The sequence below is a fragment of the Pogoniulus pusillus genome, chromosome 16 (genome assembly GCF_015220805.1).
Source record: "Pogoniulus pusillus isolate bPogPus1 chromosome 16, bPogPus1.pri, whole genome shotgun sequence".
Classification (NCBI taxonomy): Eukaryota; Metazoa; Chordata; class Aves; order Piciformes; family Lybiidae; genus Pogoniulus; species Pogoniulus pusillus.
The window spans coordinates 22,074,876-22,098,483 of record NC_087279.1 but is presented as its reverse complement, the minus strand read 5'-3'; the positions used below and the strand labels follow the sequence as shown (position 1 = coordinate 22,098,483).

The following is a 23,608-nucleotide window of genomic DNA, read 5'->3' as shown; positions in this document are numbered from 1 at the left end:
GCCCCCATTACAAGAGGGATGTGGAGATGCTGGAGTGTGTCCAGAGCAGGGCCATGAGGATGCTCAGAGGGCTGCAGCAGCTCTGCTATGAGGACAAACTGAAAGAGTTGGGGCTGTTCAATCTGCAGAAGAGGAGGCTCCCAGGTGACCTCCTTGTAGCCTTCCAGGATCTGAAGGAAGTCTACAAAAAAACTGGGGAGGGACTTTTTGGCTCTCAGGGAATGACAGGACTGGGGGGAATGGAGCAAAGCTGGAGGTGGGGAGATTGAGACTGGACGTGAGGAGGAAGCTGTTCAGCATGAGAGTGGTGAGAGGCTGGAATGGGTTGCCCAGGGAGGTGGTTGAGACCCCATGGCTGGAGGTGTTTAAGGCCAGGCTGGATGAGACTCTGGCCAGCCTGCTCTAGGGTAGGGTGTCCCTGGCCATGGCAGGGGGGTTGGAACTGGCTGATTCTTGTGGTCCCTTTCAACCCTGACTGATTCTATGTGTTTAGAAGTCATTTGGATGTGGTGCTTGAGGATATGGTTTAAAGGTGAGCTCTGCAGAGCAGCAGTATTGGTTGGACTTGGTGATCCTGAGGGTCTTTTCCAAGCAGAATGCTTCTGTGATTCTCTGTTTCTGCTCCTATTACCAGATTGGCCCAGACTCTGCAAGTTTGCTCGTGTAAGATTAAAGGGATGAGCTCCCTATGGCATAGTGCAGCCTGGTCCTTGGAATAAGATTCTCATTTACTAAATAAATTACTGTATATTACTGTATAATGGCGCTCACATTATAACTGACAATTAGCACCATTAAAGAGAAAGCTCATAAACAGCCAAAGCTCACATCAAATTAACACAGTCATGATTAAAATCACTCTTCTGATTTCTGCTCTTCACAGAAATAATCAGCATTTAGCACAAAAACGGGTGCGAGGCAGCTCGAAGCCTCCCTGGCAGTTAGGCTGGGACAGTGGTGCTGAGCTCTGCCACATCAGCTGCTGCTTGCCTGGGAAACTCAGCTCCGGCTCTGCCTCCTAGCAGGCAGCCCACGCAGCGTGCCCTCTGCGCAGGCAGGCAGGGCTGGCAACCAGTGCCACGACACTGGAGATTAAAGCCCTGCAATTACTCCTCTTGGCTTTAATGAGGGGAGCCTGCCTTCTCTCCTGGCCCGAGGGGAGCTCGTCATCTCTGCTTTAATTCTGTCCCTTCACCATTTCAATGCTTTCTAGCCTTTGCACGTTCATTTGTGCTGCCTCGGCTTCAGAGGGAAAGGGGAAAAACCTGAGTGGTTATAGAATCATAGAATCGTAGAATCAGCCAGGTTGGAAGAGACCTCCAAGATCATCCAGTCCAACCTAGCACCCAGCCCTAGCCAGTGAACTAGACCATGGCACTAAGTGCCTCATCCAGGCTTTTCTTGAAGACTCCCAGGGACGGTGCCTCCACCACCTCCCTGGGCAGCCCATTCCAATGCCAATCACTCTCTCTGGGAAGAACTTCTTCCTAACATCCAGCCTAGACCTACCCTGGCACAACTTGAGACTCTGTCCCCTTGTTCTATTGCTGGTTACCTGGGAGAAGAGGCCACTCCCCACCTGGCTACAATGCCCCTTCAGGTAGTTGTAGACAGTAATAAGATCACCCCTGAGCCTCCTCTTCTGCAGGCTAAACAGGCCCAGCTCCCTCAACCTCTCCTCATAGGAGTTGTGCTCCAGGCCCCTCACCAGCTTTGTTGCCCTTCTCTGGACATGTTCCAGCACCTCAACATCTTTCTTGAATTGAGGGGCCCAGAACTGGACACAGTACTCAAGGTGTGGCCTGAGCAGTGGAGAAGAACAATAACAAAATACAAGAGAGTCAGCAATTCATTCAAATTTAGAGAAGGCAACGTCAGAAAACTTTTCTTAACTTGAAGAAAAAAAGAAGAGAGACTTTTTCTGAGCTGGCACAGAGCCTACAACCTCATTAGGATTCAGGCTCTACTCTCCCAGCAATACACTAATGGTATTGCTTTAATCTTCAGCATCCCAGCTCTAATTCCTGGCCTCATCCAGATGATGATGTTAAAACGACAAGAAGGAGAGGAAAAGAAACTTCAGGCCAGTGCTGCCCGGGCCTGGTAATGAGCTGGAATTTGACTGAATGTTTGAAGCACACGAATGTTCACCAATGCTGCTTCAGAGACAGTCAAACTCATCACAGTGCCTGGCTATCAGCAAAGAAAATCTAATCAATACATCGAGATCACGTAATTAAAGAACACCATTATGAATGCCACGGCTTGGAAAGGAATCACAACATGCTACATATGCATAAAAGCATGCCTTTGATCCAGCATGCCTTTAAAGCAGGAAACAAAAGGAGGTTCTCATATATCTTACCAACTAATTTACCATATAAATCACCCAAAAAAAATATGATCCAGATGGGCTTCAACGAAGGAAACCAATTAACATAGACAGCGTTACCATCTGACACATTAGTTGTAATAATAGAAACCAAACATGGTCAAACAATAATCCTCTGTATTGCCTCTGACACTGCTAATTGGTATCTGCAGCCTCTTCAAGGAATAAAAGAATACCAGCAAGCACTTTGCATCCCAGAGGAAAAACCATCTAAACCTCATGTGCAGAGCAGAGTCTGTGGATGAAGCTGATCTAGCTGTGTTCCCTTGGGATGTGCTTTGGAACTAATGGGGTTTGCATCTGGTTGGGCAATTAGACTCGGAAAGTGCTTCCTTTCAGCTGTGTCCCACTGCAACAGCTGCAGACCTGGAACGCCAATACCTGCCTGTTCTTAAAGGCTTCACCTCTGTCCATAGGGGCAGAATAATCAGAATGACTTCAACTTTCCTTTCTGCAGGATAGGATTTTGTTTTTCCCTTCCTAGAAATGCCACTTCTCAAATGAAGAACACTATTTCTGGCATAGACCTCCCAGCAGCAGGCAATTAAGGTTGGATCAGACAGTTGCAAGCTGCACTACAATTAGCATTACAGATTAAAAGCTCCACCGCGCACACGTGTACGGTTACTGTTTGAGAGCTCTAATCTCAACTATGCAGATTGGTTTTGCATGTATCAGCAGGAAGGACTCAGCTTCATAACTTTACACTTACTGGACCCTTCAAAGTCCACCCATGAAAGCCTTTTTGAGTACTTGACTGCAATTTGGGATTCTTGGGCAGGAGGAGAGTCAACAGCATCCTGGCTGGCTCAGGAACAGCATTGTCAGCAGGACAAGGGAGGTTATTCTGCCTCTGTGCTCAGCACTGGTCAGGCCACACCTTGAGTGCTGTGTCCAGTTCTGGGCTCCTCAATTCAAGAGAGATGTTGAGGTACTGGAAGGTGTCCAGAGAAGGGTAGCAAGGCTGGGGAGGGGCCTGGAACACAAACCCTATGAGGAGAGGCTGAGGGAGCTGGGGGTGTGCAGCTTGCAGAAGAGAAGGCTCAGGGCAGAGCTCATTGCTGTCTACAACTACCTGAAGGGAGGCTGTAGCCAGGTGGGGTTGGGCTCTTCTCCCAGACAACCAGCAACAGAACAAGGGGACACAGTGTGAAGTTGTGCCAGGGGAGGTCTAGGCTGGATGTGAGGAGGAAGTTGATGGCAGAGAGAGTGATTGGCATTGGAATGGGCTGCCCAGGAAGGTGGTGGAGTGGCCATCCCTGGAGATGTTGAAGCAAAGCCTGGCTGAGGCACTTAGTGCCATGGTCTGGTTGATTGGTCAGGGCTGGGTGCTAGGTTGGCCTGGATGATCTTGGAGGTCTCTTCCAACCTGATTGATTCTACCATTCTCTGATCATCACAACAGGGAAAGTCTTCATTCAAAAATTGCTCTTCCCTTATAAAACAGCAAATAAAAGGCTGTGGAACTTCTGCTAATGCCAGAGAAGAGAAGTTGAGGTCACTGCAATGAATACAAATTGCTTTAAAAATTACATTTCATTATTAGGATTAACACTAAACCTATCTTATGCTGCAATTTGATTTTGGCAGCATATGTAAATAAGTGACCTACATTCCAAAAAGAAGTCAACTTTTCCCCCACCCAATTTTAAAATAGAAAAAAATCACTACTCCAACCAGCTGAAAATGAAAAATACTTAAATCAAATGAACATTATTTCCTAGGAATTTGCTTTTTCTTAAATAGCTTCCATTTATCAAGACAGCACCAAATAGCCTTAGCATCACAAGAAGGAAATGGAAATACTTATGGAGGTGGAGAGATTCAGACTGGACATGAGGAGGAAGTTCTTCACCAAGAGAGTGGGGAGAGCCTAGAATGGTTGCCCAGGGAGGTGGTTGAGGCTCCATCCCTAGAGGTGGGCCAGAAGGATGCTCAGAGCCTGGAACAGCTCTGCTATGAGGACAGATTGGAAGAGCTGGGGCTGTGCAGTCTGGAGAAGAGGAGGCTCCCAGGTGACCTTCTTGTGGCCTTTCAGTGTCTGAAGGGGGCTACAAAAAAGCTGGGGAGGGACTTTTTAGGCTCTGAGGGAGTGACAGGAGTGGGGGGAATGGAGCAAAGCTGGAGGTGGGGAGATTGAGCCTGGAGGTGAGGAGGAAGTTGTTGAGCATGAGAGTGGTGAGAGCCTGGACTAGGTTGCCCAGGGAGGTGGTTGAGACCCCATGGCTGGAGGTGTTTAAGGCCAGGCTGGCTGAGGCTGTGGGCAGCCTGCTCCAGGGTCGTGTGTCCCTGGCCATGGTAGGGTGTTTGGAACTAGATGATCCTTGTGGTTCCCTTCCAACCCTGACTGATTCCATGATTCTATTCTGATCCTCCTTTACCATCTCCACTCCCTGAAATTTCAGAAGAGGAGGTGACTGGCTTTGGAGACTTTCTGGGTGTTCCTCCTGCCACCCAGAAACATAGTAAGAAACATCGGTATTGCAAACTAAACCAGAGCAGCACGACAACGTTTGGGCCTTTGCTCCATGAGTTCAGGGGTGAAATCACAGATGCATCAGAGCAGAAGCTGTTGGAAACGTTTGTTGAAATGAATACAAAACCACCTCTGCCTCACAGAACATCCAATGCTCATGCTCAGAGCTGGGAGACAAAAAATGGCTTTTAATTCTAGTGTGATGGGGCGGTTGGAGCAGGAAGGTTTTGGTCACATACCAAAGTCTATTACAGTCTCCCTTTGTGCTTTGAAAGCACTTTCTCACCTTCTGAAAAATACGAATTGGCTGAAGCCACATGTGACAAAACATGGCAAGGCAGGGACTCAAACAAGTTCTTGCAAGACCCAGCTCACAAGACAACTGTTTCTGCCTACAGGTGAGCTTTCTGGGCAAGCTGCTCACATCCCCATGCCATACTCTTAAAGTGCTTGAGTTCTTACTGAAAGGCAAAGGTAATCCCAGATAGCATCTGGTTTATCTCACCATGCAATACTTTGAACGTAGAGTGAAAAGTATCAACAGACTCTATTGACACAGAAAACATTGCACTGACGACAGAGAGACCGAGGACTATCAGTCACAAGCCAGGACCCAATGGGACCAGGCTGCACAGCAGCCCACAGCACCAGAACCCTCCCTGCCACCTGAAGGCATGCCCTTGGGGTCAGGTGCATGCCACCCACCGCCATGCTCTGAACACGGCTGCGTTGGCAGGGTGCTGTGCCCGAGCCGAGCCCTTGCTGGTGCTGCAGCAGGGAGAGCTGGGTGGCTGTCAGAGCAGCGCTGGCTCGGCTCCAGCTGGCTCCTGCACAGGCAAAGCAAACACGCAGCTATCTGCACAGATCTCCACAGACGTCCTGCTAGTACGAGGCAAGGGGCTGCAGCTGAACACAGGTAGAGAGAAGGCTCTGTGTGTGTGAAAGGTAACACCACGGAGGAAAGCCAGGCAGCTCAGCACAGCAGCTCCCAGACTGCTGCTATTTGTTTGTGAGCCTTATGGGAAAGAAAAGATTTGGAGGACAATGAGGTCACTTTGTGGATGTTTACAAGGAGATCCTCCCACACATGAAAAGCTTATGGGAGGAAGGAGAAAAGTGGTTGTTTGCAACTCAACCCATGGGACATGAGAGCTGGCAATGGCAGCAGAGCTGAGCTGAGAGCTGACACTGCAGAAGCACACAGGAGGTGACAGACAGAGCGCTGCGAGGGCTGGAAGGGCCTCGAAAGTGCTATGTTGGCTGGAGGAAACACTGCCCTATCTCACAGGCGTCTCAAGCCACGGCGATACAGCCTGGTTTGATTTGCTGTGCACAACACAAGCAGGTGTCTTTCCACTCACCTCAACGGGGAATCTCTTGCCGTTGATGCTGTGCTCAGAGCCAGCCGATCCGTTGCTTTGACCCCAGTGGAACTCCACTTTCTCTGCCTTGAATCTGCCTGGCAGCCCAGCGCCGCTGACGAAATAATCATCCTTCAGCAGGATAGCAACTGCACACACACAACAAGGAGAGAGCCATCCTTAGCATGCCTTTTCTGAAGCACTTACAGGTTTCACACATTATCTCCAGCACATTGACACATTTTCTTTCAGCACTGCTCAGGCCACACCTTGAGTGCTGTGTCCAGTTCTGGGCTCCTCAATTCAAGAGAGATGTTGAGGTGCTGGAAGGTGTCCAGAAGGGTGACAAAGCTGGGGAGGGGCCTGGAGCACAGCCCTGTGAGGAGAGGCTGAGGGAGCTGGGGGTGTGCAGCCTGCAGAAGAGGAGGCTCAGGGCAGAGCTCATTGCTGTCTGCAACTACCTGAAGGGAGGCTGTAGCCAGGTGGGGTTGGTCTCTTCTGCCAGGCAAGCAGCAACAGAACAAGGGGACACAGTCTCAAGTTGTGCCAGGGGCGGTGTAGGCTGGATGTCAGAAGGAAGACTCTTGCCAGAGAAGAGTGATTGGCATTGGAATGGGCTGCCCAGGGAGGTGGTGGAGTCGCTGTCCCTGGAAGTGTTCAAGAAAAGCCTGGCTGAGGCACTTAGTGCCATGGTCTAGTTGAGTGGCTAGGGCTGGGTGCTAGGTTGGCCTGGATGATCTTGGAGGTCTCTTCCAACCCGCTTGATCCTATGATCTTAAAATATTTCTTCTAATGCAAATAAAATAGTTGGTGATAATTTTACTTTTAACAGGGATTGGCTTGAAAAAAGTAGTCTACAATTAATAGAAGTGATTAAGAAATTGCATAGACTACAGAAAAAGCCAAAGTTGAAATTTCTGAAGGACATTTTACTCTCCCTACTGGACTTTGATTGAAATTTGAATGGCAAACTCCATTCAATATTACACACAGAATCAGGCAGGTTGGCAAAGCCCCTCAGGATCACCAAGTCCAACCTCTAACACTACTCTGCAAGATTCACCTTAAACCATAGCCCTGAGCACCACAGCCAAACCACCCTTAAACACACTCTGGGTGATTGACTCCACCACCTCTCCGGACAGCTCATTCCAGTCCCTGACCACTCCCTCTGTGAGAAACCTTTTCCTAATGTGCAATCTAAACCTCCCCAGTCTCAGCTTGAGGCCATTCCCCCTTGTTCTGTCTCCAGTTACCTGTGAGAAGTGACCAGGATCAGCCTCTCCACAATGTCCCTTCAGGTAGCTGTAGACAGCAATGAGGTCTCCTTGTCACTCATCAGATGTATACTCTGGGCCCTTCCCTAGCTTCCTTGCCCTCCTCTGGACCCACTCCTGCATATATTTAATGTGGTTCCAGAGCTGACCACAGCTGACCACATTCCCTGTCTGCACATCCCTGAAGGTCTCTAGAATACAAATTAGGAAAAGACTGGATGCTCTGTTTTTTGATTTCCTCTGTTTTGGTGTGTTTTGGGCAAGCTTTGTGTCCTACTTCTATTGCTGGACATGGCAGGTGCTTCCCTTAGCCTCCCTGCTTCTACTTTCTGCAAAATGGGGAGAGTAACAATAATGCTTTTCAGACAGAATCACAGAACCTGAGAGGTTGGAAGGGACCTCCAAAGGTCATTGAGTCCAACCCCCTGCCAGGGCAGGATTCCCCTGTTCACACAGGAATGCATCCAGGCAGGTTTGGAAAGCCTCCAGAGGAGGAGACTCCACAACCTCTCTGGGCAGTCTGCTCCAGGGCTCTGTCACCCTCACTGTAAAGAAATTTCTCCGCATGTTGATCTGAAACCTTCTCTGTTCCAGTTTGTAGCTGTTGCTTCTTAGTTTATTGCTGCTGACCAGTGAAAAGAGCATGGCCCCAGCCACTTGACACCCACCCCTTAGATATTCACACACATGGATGAGATCTCCTCTTGGTCTTCTCTTCTCCAGACTAAAGAGCCCCAGGTTTCTCAGTCTGTCTTTGTAGAGGAGATGCTCAAGTATCTCAGTTGTCCTCGTGGCTCTCTGCTGGACTCTTTCCAGCAGGACCCTGTCTCTCTTGAGTTGGGGAGCCCAAAAGTGGACACAGAATACCAGGTGTAGTCTCACTAGGGCAAAGGGGGAGATTCTTCTCCCCAGCCCTGCTAGCCACACTTCTTGATGCACCCCAAGATGCCACTGGTTCTCTTGGCCACAAGGGCACATTGCTGGCCCATGCAGGACTTGCTGTCCACCAGCACTCCAAGGTCTTTGTCCTTGGAGCTGCTTTCCTGACAGGGAAGCCCCAACCTGCACAGGTGCCTGTAGTTACTCCTCCCCAGCTGAAGGACCCTGCACTTTTCCTCATGAGGTGCCCTCTACACAAAACAGGGTTCTACTACAGTAACTGTGGTATTATTAGGTGATCCAGTAAGAGCCAAAAGGATCTTGTTTGCATTTCTTTTCGTTTCCAAAAGCCCTTGTATTTTATATGTTGATCAAACTGTATCTGTAAACAGAGGGCAAAATTACATGGTGGAAGCTGGTATGGGGGAGACCTACAGTCCAACTAAGAACCTGACCTATAGTCCCACTAAGATCCTGACCTAGAGTCTACCAAGAACCTAGCTTTCCAAAACTCCCTGTCTGCTGCTTTGACTGCAAGATTACTTCCAGTTCTAGCATCCCTCCTTTTTAATATGCATGGTTCCTAAAAAGTACTCCCTACAAAATCCATCCTAGCATCTCTTACAAGCCTATTGCTTAAAAATAGAACTTTTCCCTTGTAAAAGCCATTGCAGACCACTGCTTGCTGTGCTCAGAAGCCTGTGATTATGGATTTTGGGTTACTCTGTTGGTTTTGTTCACTTATGCATTTATTTATGTAGTTCAAATGGGAACAGCATGGCTCACCAGGATTTCTGTGTGACAACTGTGTCATCACAATTAATATGACATTAATAGAAACCCAATTTTATATAACATTGTGCTGTAGTGATCAAAGGCACAATGTCCACCTGGAGACCAGTGGCAAGTGGTGTCCCTCAAGGGTCAGTGCTGGGACCAGCGATGTTGAACATCATAGTCAGTGACTTTGACAGAGAAACTGAGTGCACCCTCAGCAAGTGTGCAGATGCCACCAAGCTGTGTGGCACAGTCACCTTGCTAGAGGGCAGGGATCCATCCAGAGGGACCTGGACAGGCTGCAAAGGTGTGCCCAGGCCAACCTCATGACATTCAATAGGGCCAAGTGTAAGGTCCTGCACCTGGGTCAGAGCAATCCCAAGCACAGCTCCAGGCTGGGTGGGGAATGGCTGAGAGCAGCCCTGAGGAACAGGCCCTGGGGGTCTGGGCTGATGCAAAGCTCAACAGGAGCCTGGAGGGTGAGTGCAGCCCAGACACAACCCTGTGCTGGGCTGCAGCAAGAGCAGTGTGGGCAGCAGGGCAAGGGAGGGGATTCTGCCCCTTGGCTCTGCTCTCCTCACACCCCACCTGCAGTCCTGGGTGCAGTTCTGGAGCCCCCAGCACAAGGAGGGCATGGAACTGTTTGAGCAAGTCCAGAGGAAGCCACAAAGATGCTCAGAGGGCTGCAGCAGCTCTGCTATGAGGACAGGCTACAACAGTTGGGGCTCTGCAGCCTGGAGAAGAGAAGGCTTTGAGGAGACCTTGTAGTGGCCTTCCAGTATCTGAAAAGGACTTGCAGGAAGGCTGGGGAGGGACTACTGACAAGGCTTTGTAATGACAGGACAAGGAGTAATGGGTTTAAACTGGCAGAGGGGAGATTCAAACTAGATGTTAGGAAAGGGTTCCTTGCAGTGAGGGTGGTGAGACACTGGCACAGGTTGAGGGTGGTGAGACACTGGCACAGGTTGCCCAGGGAGGTTGTGGAGCACAGAATCACCCAATGTGATCAAAGATCACATTGGGTGATTCTGTGCTCCACAACCTCCCTGGAGGTGTTCAAGGCTAGGTTGGATGAGGCCTTGAGCAACCTGTTCTAGTGGAAGGTGTCTCTGCCTATAGTGGGGAGTTAGAACTGGATGAGCTTTCAGGTCCCTCCCAACCTAAACCATTCTATGATTCTATTCTACGGCTTAGATATAATATTAATATAGACATCAATATCAGCCAAATTTTTATTATATAAGAGGGAGGATTTTATTCACTGATGAAAAAAAGCCAATACTCTAAAAAATGAGTTGTGAAAGAAATGGTTCCTCAGCTGCTGCATCAGTGGCAGACTTTTGAGCTGGGCTTTCTGCTGCACCAGGGCAGCCCTCCCATCAGCACAGAGAGCTGCCTACAGCAGCCTCAGCTCAGGTGCAATTTAGACACATCTCTACTTTTAAATCATTCATGGTTTAAATATTCACCTGAACTGCATGGGATGTTCAGGTATATCTAAATCACACCAGCCACATTCCAGGGCTCCTTTCTTCCATGATTTCTGGTTCTTTCAGCACTCCCTTTGCATCAGAGTGTTTGTGTAGGAAGAGAGGTGGTGCAGGACTGGCTCAGTATTGACCTGGGTACTGCTGGTGGGTGGTCATTGGCTTATAACACTATAGCTGTGAAACTTAAACGACTTAAAGTGTCACTGCTCTTTTCCTCTCTTAAAAAAATGTCCCTGGGCTAACTAAAGTCTCACTCAATTGGTTATAAATTCCATAGATAAAACTGTAGGAGAAGAGGAATACAGGAAAGCAGATTAGGAGAAGAGGAATACAGGAAAGCAGATTAGGAGAAGAGGAATACAGGAAAGCAGATTCGTGTGCATCTGTTAAAAAACCTCTGTGGGGATTCAGTTGCATCTAATAAATATTTGATAGTTCCTAAATAATTTACAGCTCTGTCAGGGGTCATTTTACTTGTTTTAGATGAATAATTAAAAGGATAATTAGGAGGATGTACAATCTGAAATGTTCATCTAATTGTTCATTTTACAGCGTTTCTTATGCTGCTGAGCTCTCTGACACATGCTCCCATCACCTTTCTAGCTTAGCAGCATTCCCTCACTGCCACTGCTTGGGAACCTTCCCTCCCTTCCATGTGTCCTGCAGTATCAGGGACTGGAATAACCAAACATCATGTCCCTGGGCACTGGCAGCCGCTGCTTGCCTCCAGTCACTGCTGTAGATCTCACAGCAAGGAATCAACCCCCAAGGCTCACTAATTTGAAATACTAATTGAGATTACAAAACCAAGGAAGGCTGTGTACAATCACTGGGATCACAATTGCTTGATGCCATTTCCAGGGTCAGGGCTGGAGCTGTAATGGCCTCAGCAGAGCAGCTCTGATGGTCTGGACCAGCACATCGCATAGGAAAAAAGTACTTAACAAAGCCATGTTTCTGGCAGAGATTTCAGCAGATTTCTCTAAAAGGAAGGAGTTTTTTCAGAAGTTCTCAGTGACCTGAAAAGGGGTAAAGTGGCAATGTCTGTATAATGCTGGTAAGGGTATTGTTCCCATGGGCACTCTTCCCAGGGGGCAGGTCAGACCTGCAAAAGCCTTGTAAGCCTCAGGCTTGCCTGACACCAGCTAAGGCTTAATTGTAAGGTGGCACAAATGGCACCAACTAATGAAAGTAAACTATGAAATGTGCATATATCCTCCAAGTGATCTTTACCACTTGGGAACCAGCTACTGTGGTGATGAAATCAAACCCACATTAGGGCCTCTGCCAGTGCAATCATGCACAAAAGCATTTCTAGTCGAGACAGAGGCTGAGCAAAGCCCTTTCCATTCTCTGAATGAAATGTTGTTTTCTGTACATTGTCTGCCCTTTACCTGATAAGGCAGAAGAGGGGGGAACAAGAAAAAGCACAGCAAATCTAAAGAGCAATAACCTCTTTACCTTTTAACATTTCAAAAGCAGAAAAATAACTAATTGTTCTGTCCTAAAAAAAACAAACAACAATAAAAAACGGCCCAATAGCAATAACAATAACCCAAGGAACACATTTCCTGCCAGTTAATGAGCATCAAGGCTAAGGGCCTTTGGCTTTCCCTCGGACCCCTGTCTCTTTTAACCAGTCATTAATTGCTGAGAAATGCCCTCTACGTCCATCACCATTGCTTAAACAGATATTTAGTTTACTGTCTCTGTCAGTCTGCAATATGAAGGTCTCAAGTGGCCATCTGCTCCAAGGCTCTGTTGCCAAAATGCTTGACAATTTATGGCACAACCTGCCTCTATGTTCTACCCACAAGCCAAAACACCCTACTTGGTTTGCTGCACTACCACTTACCACCTTAGAAATTAATCCCAGGCAAATGTCTTCAAGAGGCCAGAAAACCAAGCAAAGGAATGAGACTTGATAAAACAAGGGAGGAGTTAAGAGCTCAGCAGAAGAAATGAAGGATGACAGCAAGGCAAAAGGAGTCTTCACGTTACCAGAAAAGGGTCGTAAGTTACCAGGAAAAGTGACAGTTACTGTGGCTTTGTGAAGCAATAACTTGTCAGCAAAAATCCATACCCCAACGGGTGAGGAAATCAAATATAGCAGCAGTGCTAAAATCACCCAGCAGAGAAGACTCAAGGCACAGCTTTCACTGCCAACTGCATGGAGACTGGAAAATTTGCTGGCCCGTTTCGGTTCAGCGTGGTTTCCTATTAGATGGGCAGCAATATGTTCCTATTACACACTCACTACAGCATAAGCATCTTTCTTAGAAGAATAGCACCATCACTTTTTTGTGGTACTGCTCCTTGCATTTATTGTTGGCTGCTACAGACATCCCTTTGTGATGAAAAGGGCAGGGCGCACGACGTGCGTAGATTAATTAAGCAGCGAATCTCCATTGCGTTCAACCTTGCCTGACCCTCGTGGTGCTACTAGGGGCAGCTAAATCAGGATTTCAAAGCAAACAGGAGCTTTTTCTTTTTGTTTTTAGTGAAACTGGGTGGGAAAAAAAAAATATCCCTCAGTAATGCATCAAACTCCCAAGCTATATTTGGTCGTGGTTTATGTTAACTGGATTTACTTTGTGGTGAAAGAAAACAGGATCACACCCTGCCACTCCATCTCATCTGAGGGGCAGTAACTCTCAGCTCCTGCTAAGATCCTGAATTGCTGGAACTGGATCTGAAGTGCTGGCTGGACTGCAGGTTGTGGCTGAGTTCCAAAGTCCCCTGGAAGCAGTGGGTGTATCTGAGGTCACGCTGTGTGCACAGCTGTGTTGCAAGTGCCCAGAGAAGGTACGAGCCCTGCTCCGTTTTGCTAGCGGATCTCTGACTACAGCCACGTTACACAGAGCACTACAGAGATGCGAGCTGAATGTTAATAAAGATGAAAAAAAAAACCCCCACATTTCCAATAAATAAAATTGAATTAATTAGTGGTTTAATCCAATTCCCTAAAAATATTTGACCTTGTCAAATGAGGAGGGTGGCCTTATAATTTCTGCTTTTTAGGTTTTTAGAATTAAAGAGTAATCAAATGCGTGAGGCTTTGCATATAAATCAACCTTGACCTTTTGGTGAACTGTTGTGGTAAAAATAAGCACTACTCTGACTGCTCTTTTCTCTAAAATCCAGAGCAGACAGAGCAGAAGAGGATTCAGTTCAGTGAAAAACACAGTGCTGTGATCATATCAGAAACACATTAACAAGCCCCCCCACTATTCTGAGCAGTTATTGCTCTTTCTTCTCTAAAACCTTCTAATTCTGAAGACTTTCCCTTTCCTTTCCCCCCTGAGCCTTGCATCTCAGCATTCTTTTAGATTAGATGTTACAGCCTCCCAAAGCTGATAATTCAAGGTTACACCTTCAAAACTCTGATACAGCCTTTCATTCTGAAGAACAACTGGCTACCAAGAGAATTGTTTTATACTGAGAATCACAAGCACCTACGCACACAAAATCCCTTAAACCCAACCTGCAGAAGTAGCCTTGCAGAGAATACGGAGACAGGTGACTGCTGCTGGAAAAGTATTAAACAAACAAACAAAACCAACAGGGGAAAAAAACCAAACACCACCACCAAAAAGAAAACCAGCAAAATACAAACAACAGAACAATTAAAAAGGAGAAGGGTGGAAGATGGCCTGAATTTCTAATTGCTTGCAGGCAGACACACAGAGAGAAGAACATACCTGTTTTCCCTGTGTTTTTCATCCAAGTCTTGTTTGAAGATTCATTGTCAAAACCATCAAGCTGCAGTTCTTGATATTCATCTCCCACATGGGCCTGATGGTCTATGATGTCTATGGGAGACTGCTGAGAGCCTCCACATTTCTCGCTGGAAGTAACCCAGTGCTCGGGACCATAGGTACCTGTTAAGAAACAGCAATGCCAGTTAACATCCCAGTGGCTGGACCAGTCTGGATAACTCTTAAGTAAGAGGATGAAGCAATTAAGCTCAACAGGCTAACTCCACTTCTTTTTAACATCTTTACTGACAACCTTGATTCAGGCATAGAGAGTGTCATCAGATGACTGCAATGACCAATTTAGGTGGCAGTGTGGATTTGAATGAGGGTACAGAGGTTCTGCAGAGGCACTTGGATAGGCTTAGATCAATTTGCCAGCATTGGTGGGATGAGTTTCAACAAGGCCAAATGCCAGGTCCTGCACTTGAGTCACAACAACTCCAAGCAATGCTACAGGCCTGGGGCAGTGTGGCTGGAGGTGCCTGGCAGAAAGGGATTTGGGGGTTGCAATAGACAGGAGCTGAATATGAGCCAGCAGTGTGCCCAGGCAGTCAAGAAGGCCAATAGCATTCTGGCTTGTATTAAAAATGCTGTAGCCAGCAGGAGCAGGGAGGTGATTGTCTCCTTGTACTTGGCTTTGGTGAGGCCACACCTCAAGTACTGCGTTCAGTTTTGGGCACTGCAATACAAGAGAGATGTGCAGGTGATGGAGCAGATCCAGAGGAGGGCAATGAAGCTGGGGAAGGGCCTGGAGAATAAATCTCATGAGGAGCAACTGAGTGAGCTGAGGATGAGTAGTGTGAAAAAGAGGAGGCTGAGTGGAGACCTCATTGCTGTCTACAGCTACCTGAAGGGACATTGTGGAGAGGCTGCTGCTGGGCTCTGCTCACAGGTAACTGGAGACAGAACAAGGGGGAATAGCCTCAAGCTGAGGCTGGGAAGGTTTAGATTGGACATTAGGAGAGGGTTTTTAACAAAGAGAGTGTTCAGGGACTGGAATGAGCTGCTCAGGGAGGTGGTGGAGTCACCCACCCTGGGTGTGTTTAAGCGTGGTTTAGCTGTGGTGCTTAGGGCTGTGGTTTAAGGTGAATCTTTCAGAGTAGTGTTAGAGGTTGGACTTGGTGCTCCTGAGGGGCTCTGCCAACCAGCCTGTTTCTGTGATTGAACCAAAGCTACACTTATCACATCTGAAAGAGGTTAGAACTCGCACACTTAGGAGGAGACTGAAATCCATCAGCTTTGTGCAGCAGTTGAGCTTTGCCTCCAGCAGTAACGAACAATGGCCTTTTTTTAATTACTATTCAATAAAACTATCAGCAATTCCCAAGTAGCCCTTGTGCATATGGTATCAATTAGCATGGTGCTACAGCAACTTTCCTAATGCTGCAGCCTTAATACATTACTTTACAGTTTACCTTTTCACATGAGACAAATAATGGAGCAGCTACCCATTAACTCGTGTTTCTGCAACACTCTGCTTAGATAATATGATCTTTATTAATGAGCTCATTTCTTTTGGAGGTTTAGGAGCCAGAAAAAATGGGAGAAAAAAAGAAAAGGAAAAAGAAAGGGAAGAATTAAACTCCAGAGTATATTAGTCAATTTAAAGAAAGCAACAAAGGGGGAAAAAAAACAACCCACAATGACTCTGGATGGAGGAAGTAAAGAAGACACTGACCTGCCAGAAAAACTCTAAGCTATTTTTTTTGCTGCTCTTCTTACACAGGTTTTCTGCTTTCCCTGTTAGCACAAACTGTTCCCACTCGATGCAAACTCCTCTCTCAAACAAGTCAAAGATCAGCAGCAAATAAGAAGCTGCAAGGACTGATGGGCAGTGCCTTGCGTATGAGGCTGTACCTGGGCACATCAGTGCCACCTACATGACGTGGCTGCCAGCCAAAAGCAGGCACGGAGCCTAATACTGTCACCTCTCCTTCTGCTCTCTGCTTAAGAAAACCTGAAGAGAATAGCTGAAGTCCTGGAAAGCAATATAACATTCTGTATTTTATTAGGCTATCACTACTCACCATCCAAGGTCAGTAAGAGAAGACCACACTACAGCTACAAAGGGAAACGACAGCACCAGCCTCTGTCCCCAGCATGTCAGGGGCTCAGCATAACAATGTAAGGTATTTTTAAGTGGTTTAAGATACTGCTATCACAACTGTCCACCCAACTCACAAGCCACAGGAGGAGTGCAGCATCCTGCTCCTGTTCCAGAGCTTTTGCCAGCTCCAGATTAGTGAGTATTAATGAGTTCTCAACCCCCTCATGACAGGACTGCACCAGCACTGCTGCTAGGAGAAGAAAAGCAACAGCTTGTTATGGTGTGGTAGTAGAGCTGACAAGAGGTAGCATTGCAAACCAGTACTAAATGTGCCAGCAGTTGTCTGCCACAGCCCAAACTCACTCTGCCTGTTCTGTGAGGATCTGCAGCACAGTTAAAAATAGTATGGAAAGGTAGAAGGTTTGGGGCAGAGACCTTATCATGCCTACCATAAATAGCTCTTGACAATGAGCATCTTCCCTATGAAAAGAGACTGAAAGCCTGAGGTGGTCTAGCCTGGAGAAGAGAGGACCGAGAGGAGCTCTGATCAAGGTATACAAATATCTGAGGGGTGGGTGCCAAGTGTCTGGGGCCATGCTCTTTTCACTGGTCAGCAGCAATAAGCCAAGGAGCAACAGCTACAAACTGGAACAGAGAAGGTTTCACCTCAACAGGAGGAGAAATTTCTTTACAGTGAGGGTGACAGAGCTCTGGAGCAGGCTGCCCAAAGAGGTTGTGGAGTCTCCTTCTCTGGAGCCTTTGAAAATTCACCTGGATGCATTCCTGTGTGAACTACCCTGGGTGACCCTGCCTTGGCAGGGGGTTGGACTCAGTGATCTCGGGAGGTCCCTTCTAACCTCTGAAGTGCTGTGATTCTGTGATAATACCAGCAACCCTCAGCAGCACACGCAGGAGGATCTCCAGCGAATTGCAAACTTTCTTGTGACCTCCCTACCCAGCTCTTAAATTCTATTAACAGAGACTAAGAGATTATCTTCCTATGAATGCAAACAGTGGTGTAAGCTCCTGAAATAACACTGCAGAGTTCTTGTAAAGGACTTTTCACTCTTGAAATGCCTTCTAGCAGGGATCTGTGATACATTCTCACATACAGACAAGGAAACTGATGGTCCAAGAAGGGAAACAATTAGGTCAAGCTCATCTACCAAACCCAAGTTGCAACTGAGAGTTGAACTCTGCTCTTTCTGAGACCCTTGATGTCACACCTGAACCTTTGAACCCTTCTGAACTACAGTCAGCATGTCTAGCCAACCATGTCCTGGGCTGCTGTAAGAGCAGTGTGGCCAGCAGGGCAAGGGAGGGGATTCTGCCCCTTTACTCTGCTCTCCTCAGACCCCACCTGGCGTCCTGTGTGTGCAGTTCTGGAGCCCCCAAAATAAGGAGGACATGGAACTGCTGGAGCCAGGCCAGAGGAGACCATGAAGATGCTGAGAGGGCTGCAACAGCTCTGCTATGAGGACAGGCTACAAGTACTGGGGCTCTACAGCCTGGAGAGGAGAAAGCTTCAAGGAGACCTTATAATGGCCTTCCAGTATTTTAAGGGGACTTAGAAGAAGGCTGGGGAGGGACTATTGACAAGGTCTTGTAATGACAGGACAAGGGGGAATGGGTTTGAACTGAAGGAGGAAAGATTCGAACTAGATGTGAGGAAGAAGTTCTTTACAGTGAGAGCGGTGAGACGCTGGCACAGGCTACCCAGGGAGGCTGTGGAGCACAGAATGATGAATCTTCAACCACATTCTGTGATTCTGTGCTCCACAACCTCCCTGGAGGTGTTCAAGGCCAGGATGGATGAGGCCTTGAGTGACCTGTTCTAGAGGGAGGTGTCCCTGCCTGTGGCAGGGGGTTGGAACTGGATGATCTCTGAGGTCCCTTCCCACCTAAACCATTCTATGATTCTGTGTTGAAGTAGACATCAGCAAATGATGCACCAATGAACATTTACCACCCTTGCATCTGAGAAGCAAATGTAAATTGAATTAATGGCATCCAAGCCCAGCAGCTGTGAAAGCCAGTTTATTTGGCCCCTAGGTTTCAATCTGTCCAGTTGCAAAATTCATTCTTCCTGACTTCCCCTGGGCTAATGCAGAACACTTAATCAATAGCACACAATAGCTTCACTCATAGCACACAAAGACTGGATGGTAACCAAAACAACAAGACAGTGTTTTACTTTCAACTGCAATTATGCAAATTGCAGCATCTTTTAAAAATCATTTACATCATTTGTCCAGGTTAAAAATCAGTTTCATTTATCTCATGGTTCAACTTCTGTTGTCAGCAAAAGCCACTTCCAGTTAATTTCCCAATGTATCACAACTAAGGAGAACAGAGTTATTAAAAACCCTACACATGGAACACCAAATGTGGATGTTAGGAGGAAGTTGTTGGCAGAGAGAGTGATTGGCATTGGAATGGGCTGCCCAGGGAGGTGGTGGAGTTGCCGTCACTGGAGGTGTTTAAGCAAAGCCTGGCTGAGGCACTTAGTGCCATGGGCTGGTTGATTGGATAGGGCTGGGTGCTAGGTTGGATTGGATGATCTTGAAGGTCTCTTCCAACCTGCTTGATCCTATGATCTGCTCAAACAGATATTTCTTCTCCTAGGAACCAGTTTGCAGCAAATTAACTGGCAATTGAGGTTTACTTTTCACACAACCTTGCATTTATTCTGTGAAATTTAGGAATTTGCTTTCAAATGTCTAGCACTGCACATAATCATCAAACCTGCCAGCTCTCAGCTCTTGGCTTTGCTATAAACACAGGGTGAGCTTTCCCAAAGCACTCTGCCCATAGAGGCTATCGCAATGGTTTCAGCTGTGCATTCAAAAAGGAGCTGTGCACTCAATTTGTTTCTTTCTCAAGTATTTCACTGTCAATTGGAAATATTTTTTTTTGGAGGGGGGAAGGATGAGGCAGGCTTTATTTTACTAAGGACTGTAATGTTTCTTCCATGGATCTTGTTGCAAAGACTTCTTTTTTTCCCCTCTCTAAGTCTAGCTAGCTTTCAACCAATTTGCAGTGAAAACTCTCCTGTCAACATGAATAAAGCCAGCCATAAATGTAACCAAACAATCCACTACGTTGAATTAAAACTTCCAGTGACTAAGGTACCAGGACTGACTCTTGCTGCAATGTAGCTTTTTTTCCCCGAGACCTTTAAAGGTTTGTGTAGCCTTTGTATCATCTAAAAACCAATAAAGTCTATTCAAAACCAGCCAAAGGAAAAAAAAAATCAACTTGTTTGGTTAATTTAAATAGAAATACATCTCTTTCTAGAATTAAAACAGGAGCTTTGCTTGCTTCTAAATCTATAATTAATGAAACGAAACAAAACAAGCCCAGGAGTTGTTTGCGGTTCTGAGCACCCTGCTCTAATTAGGAATGTCCTCTCTTACTGCAAGGGGTCGGACTGGATGACCCAAAAAAGGTCCAAGCCAACCCAGTCTGTGAGTTCATTTGCTGCCTTTGTGTGATAGTGTGCTAGTTTGAAGCTAGCAAGAATATCTGGGTGAGCAGAACCAGATGACAGGCTGTGAAAGAGAAAAAAGGGTGATGTCTACTGCACTCACAGGCTTGCTGAGAGGTATAAGAACAGGAGTATAAACGTAGACAAGGCACTTCTGCCTGGGAACTCTGAGCTGCACTTTCTCTCTAGCCTCTCTGCCATGTCTCTGATTAATCCACTTTACTTCCTAACCCCTGGCCGAGCCTCCATCCTTCCTTGGGACTGGGGTAAGGTTAAGAGGAGTAGGGGGAAGGTGAAGGGGTGTTTGGGAGCCCCTCCTGGGGACTCAGGTTTCTGGGAGGGCTGTTGTGTTTCTGTATTACCTTTTACCTTGCCTATTTCTGTCTCTAACTGTCTATACTGTAACTATCTGCTTGTCTATTGTGCCAGCTGTAAATATAAGCTTCATTCAAACTTCCAGAGCTGGCTGAGTCTAGTCTGGTTGATTTCCAAGGTGTGGGGGGGTCAGGGAACACTCAAACCATCACAGACAGTATTAGTTCTCAGGCAGAAAAAGCTTTCTGCATTTATGCTGAATTATTAAAGAAAAAACCTAATGCAATGAATCTCTCCCAGCAATTCAAACCCCCCAACTTAGCGCTGATGCTGCGACTCCAAGTCCTGACATCCCAAATGACAGTCAGAAGGCTAAGCTCCGATTTAGAGGTTCAAGACCTGCCAGTTCAAAGCAGCAGAGGATTTTATGAATGGCTTAGGTTTTCCAGTAATTTCTTTCACAGGTTTTTGCTATGCAAATTATTACATGGAACATGACCTACACCATTATGGCAGCAATTCTAGACAGAAACAGAGGCCACGACCCAAGCATCTCCATTCCTGAGGCCACCTCAGCTTTAACAATTAGTGTGAAAAGGCAAAACAAGGTGAGAGGGTGCAAAGGAATTTTTTATTTTAGGGCACCAAAGTAAATATATTATATCCCCTACCCAGAAAAAAAAATAAACTCACCAAACCTATAAACTGTCATCAAGAATAGTTTAAGAATAGAGAGGCTGAGGGAGCTGGGGGTGTGCAGCCTGCAGAAGAGGAGATTCAGGGGTGAACACACTGCTGTCTACAACTACTTGAAGGGAGGTTGTAGCCAGGTGAGGTTGCTCTCTTTTCCCAGGCAACCAGCAACAGAAGAAGGGGACACAGTGTCATGATGTGCTAGGGGAAGTATAGGCTGGATGTTAGGAGGAAGTTGTTGGCAGAGAGAGTGATTGGCATTGGAATGGGCTGCCCAGGGAGGTGGTGGAGTCGCCGTCCCTGGAGGTGTTGAAGCAAAGCCTGGCTGAGGCACTTAGTGCCATGGTCTGGTTAGACTGGATAGGGCTGGGTGCTAGGTTGGGCTGGCTGAGCTTGGAGGTCTCTTCCAACCTGGTAGATTCTATGATTCCACTGCAGTGGGATTCACTTCTGCACTGGCAGGCATCAGAAGGTTTAGGTCTAGCTGCCTGCATTTTTTTCCATGAACATTCAAGTGCAGTTTTAATTGAAACTGATCTTCCACTACAGACTTCAAATTAATTCTTCTTCCAAGTGTCTCATGCTCCAGACATCCTTGCCTTGCAAAAAAACCCTATATCATTAGAGGAGGAAATAGAACACTTTTTCTAAGCTTGCAGGTATTGATTACCTATTCCTTCCATCAAGGCACAATTGCCATTCTGCACTGTATAAATCTCTTCAGCGTTGGACACTTATAAAGTACTGAGAATTATATCATTAATCATTTGCAGTTACACCTGTCTTGCTTTATTGAATTCTTTGTTTTTTAGAACTTTAAATAAATGCTTTTAAATAAAAACATGACACTAAATAAAGACTCTGTTTCACTTAAACCTACCATAAAAAAGAAATCCCTTCATTTTGTGTGCGACATTTAAACACCTAAAGCAGGGCAACTTAGAATCATAGAATCAACCAACTTGGAAGAGACCTCCAAGATCATCCAGTCCAACCTAGCACCCAGCCCTAGACAATCAACCAGACCATGGCACTAAGTGCCTCAGCCAGGCTTTGCTTCAACACCTTCAGGGACAGCAACTCCACCACCTCCCTGGGCAGCCCATTCCAATGCCAATCACTCTCTCTGCCAACAACTTCCTCCTGACATCCAGCCTAGACCTCCCCTGGCACAATTTGAGACTGTCCCCCCTTGTTCTGTTGCTGGCTGCCTGGGAAAAGAGAGCAACCCCACCTGGCTACAACCTCCCTTCAGGTAGTTGTAGACAGCAATGAGCTCTGCCCTGAACCTCCTCTTCTCCAGTCTGCACACCCTCAGCATCTCCTCACAGGGCTGTGCTCCAGGCCCCTCCCCAGCCTTGCTGCCTTTCTCTGGACACCTTCCAGTACCTCAACATCTCTCTTGAATGGAGGAACCCAGAACTGCACACAGCACTCAAGGTGTGGCCTGAGCAGTGCTGAGTCCAGGCACAGAATAACCTCCCTTGTCCTGCTGGCCACACTGCTCCTAATCCAGGCCAGGATGCCATTGGCTCTGCTGCCCACCTGGGCACACTGCTGCCTCATCTTCAGCTACTACCTACCAGCACCCCAGGTCCCTTTCTTCCTGGCTGCTCCAAGCCACTCTGTTACAGCTGTTTGTATCTCACTCTTCTAACCATAAGCTTCGTGCCTTTAATCAAATAAAATTAGGAATTAATTTGGACTGGACTTTAAAGGGCTGACCAAAAAACTCTGTTTTCAAACACTCAACCCAGTCAACAGCCTTCACCTGTGTTAATAAAGAACATACATGTCCCCTGAGCTGGTGAGGCAACATGAAAGTCCAAGGAAGCAGCCCCATCCCAGACCTGGACTATATGATGCAAGAGCAGCAAAGAAACAGTATGAAGTGGTAACATTTGGCATCTGCAGATACTGAAGTCAGTGTCCTGCCTCCAGAGCATGTGGTTGGGCGCAACAACTAAGTGCAGACTCTGGGGAAGGAAGGTTGGATTCACAACTCAGGTCAACTAAATGCATGGTGGCAAAACGAGATGGTGACTGGAGAGTGCCTGAGTGATGGGATGGGGCCAGGAGGTAAAAAATGCAGTGAGCAATTGGAACGTGACCAGAGTGACCCCCTGAGTGTTAAGAGGAAGCTCTCCTCTCCCAGCTTCTACAACATGTTTCCTCACATGGAGCTATATGGACACCTGTTTTGTTCTCTGGCTTGAGCTGGCACAAAGGAAGAAGCACGTCTCCACTGCAGTCCCAGAAGCTCTAGCCCCCAAAACCCTACCCTGCACCCACTTGCAGCTCAGGGAGGTGCAGTACCCATTGATCTCCTGGGGCTGGCAGCCCTACAACTGTATTTTTAGGGTAGGTTTAGACTGGACATTAGGAAACATTTTTTCTCAGCAAGTGGTCAGGCATTGGAATGGACTGTCCAGGGAGATGGAGGAGTCACCAACCCTGGATGTGTTTAAAAGTCATAGAATCAACAAGGTTCAAAGAGACCTTCAAGATCATCCAGGCCAGCCTAGCACCCAGCCCTAGACAATCAATCAGCTCTTGGCACTAAGTGTCTCATCCAGGTTTTTCTTGAACACCTCCAGGGACAGCAACTCCACCACCTCCCTGGGCAGCCCATTCCAATGCCAATCACTCTCTCTGT

The 23,608-nt window shown here is 47.0% G+C and overlaps 1 protein-coding gene across 3 annotated transcripts in view; it reads right to left on the bottom strand.

The window, feature by feature from the left end:
* PTPRG (protein tyrosine phosphatase receptor type G) overlaps positions 1-23,608 on the bottom strand; it is a 623,046-nt gene that overhangs the window by 291,563 nt on the left and 307,875 nt on the right. For all 3 annotated transcript variants that reach the window (XM_064156968.1, XM_064156969.1, XM_064156970.1), the window contains 2 exons: positions 14,354-14,533; positions 6,230-6,378 (listed from right to left, as the gene is read on the bottom strand). In XM_064156968.1, the coding sequence (XP_064013038.1) occupies positions 6,230-6,378; positions 14,354-14,533 (329 nt within the window). The remainder of the gene's footprint in view (positions 1-6,229; positions 6,379-14,353; positions 14,534-23,608) is intronic.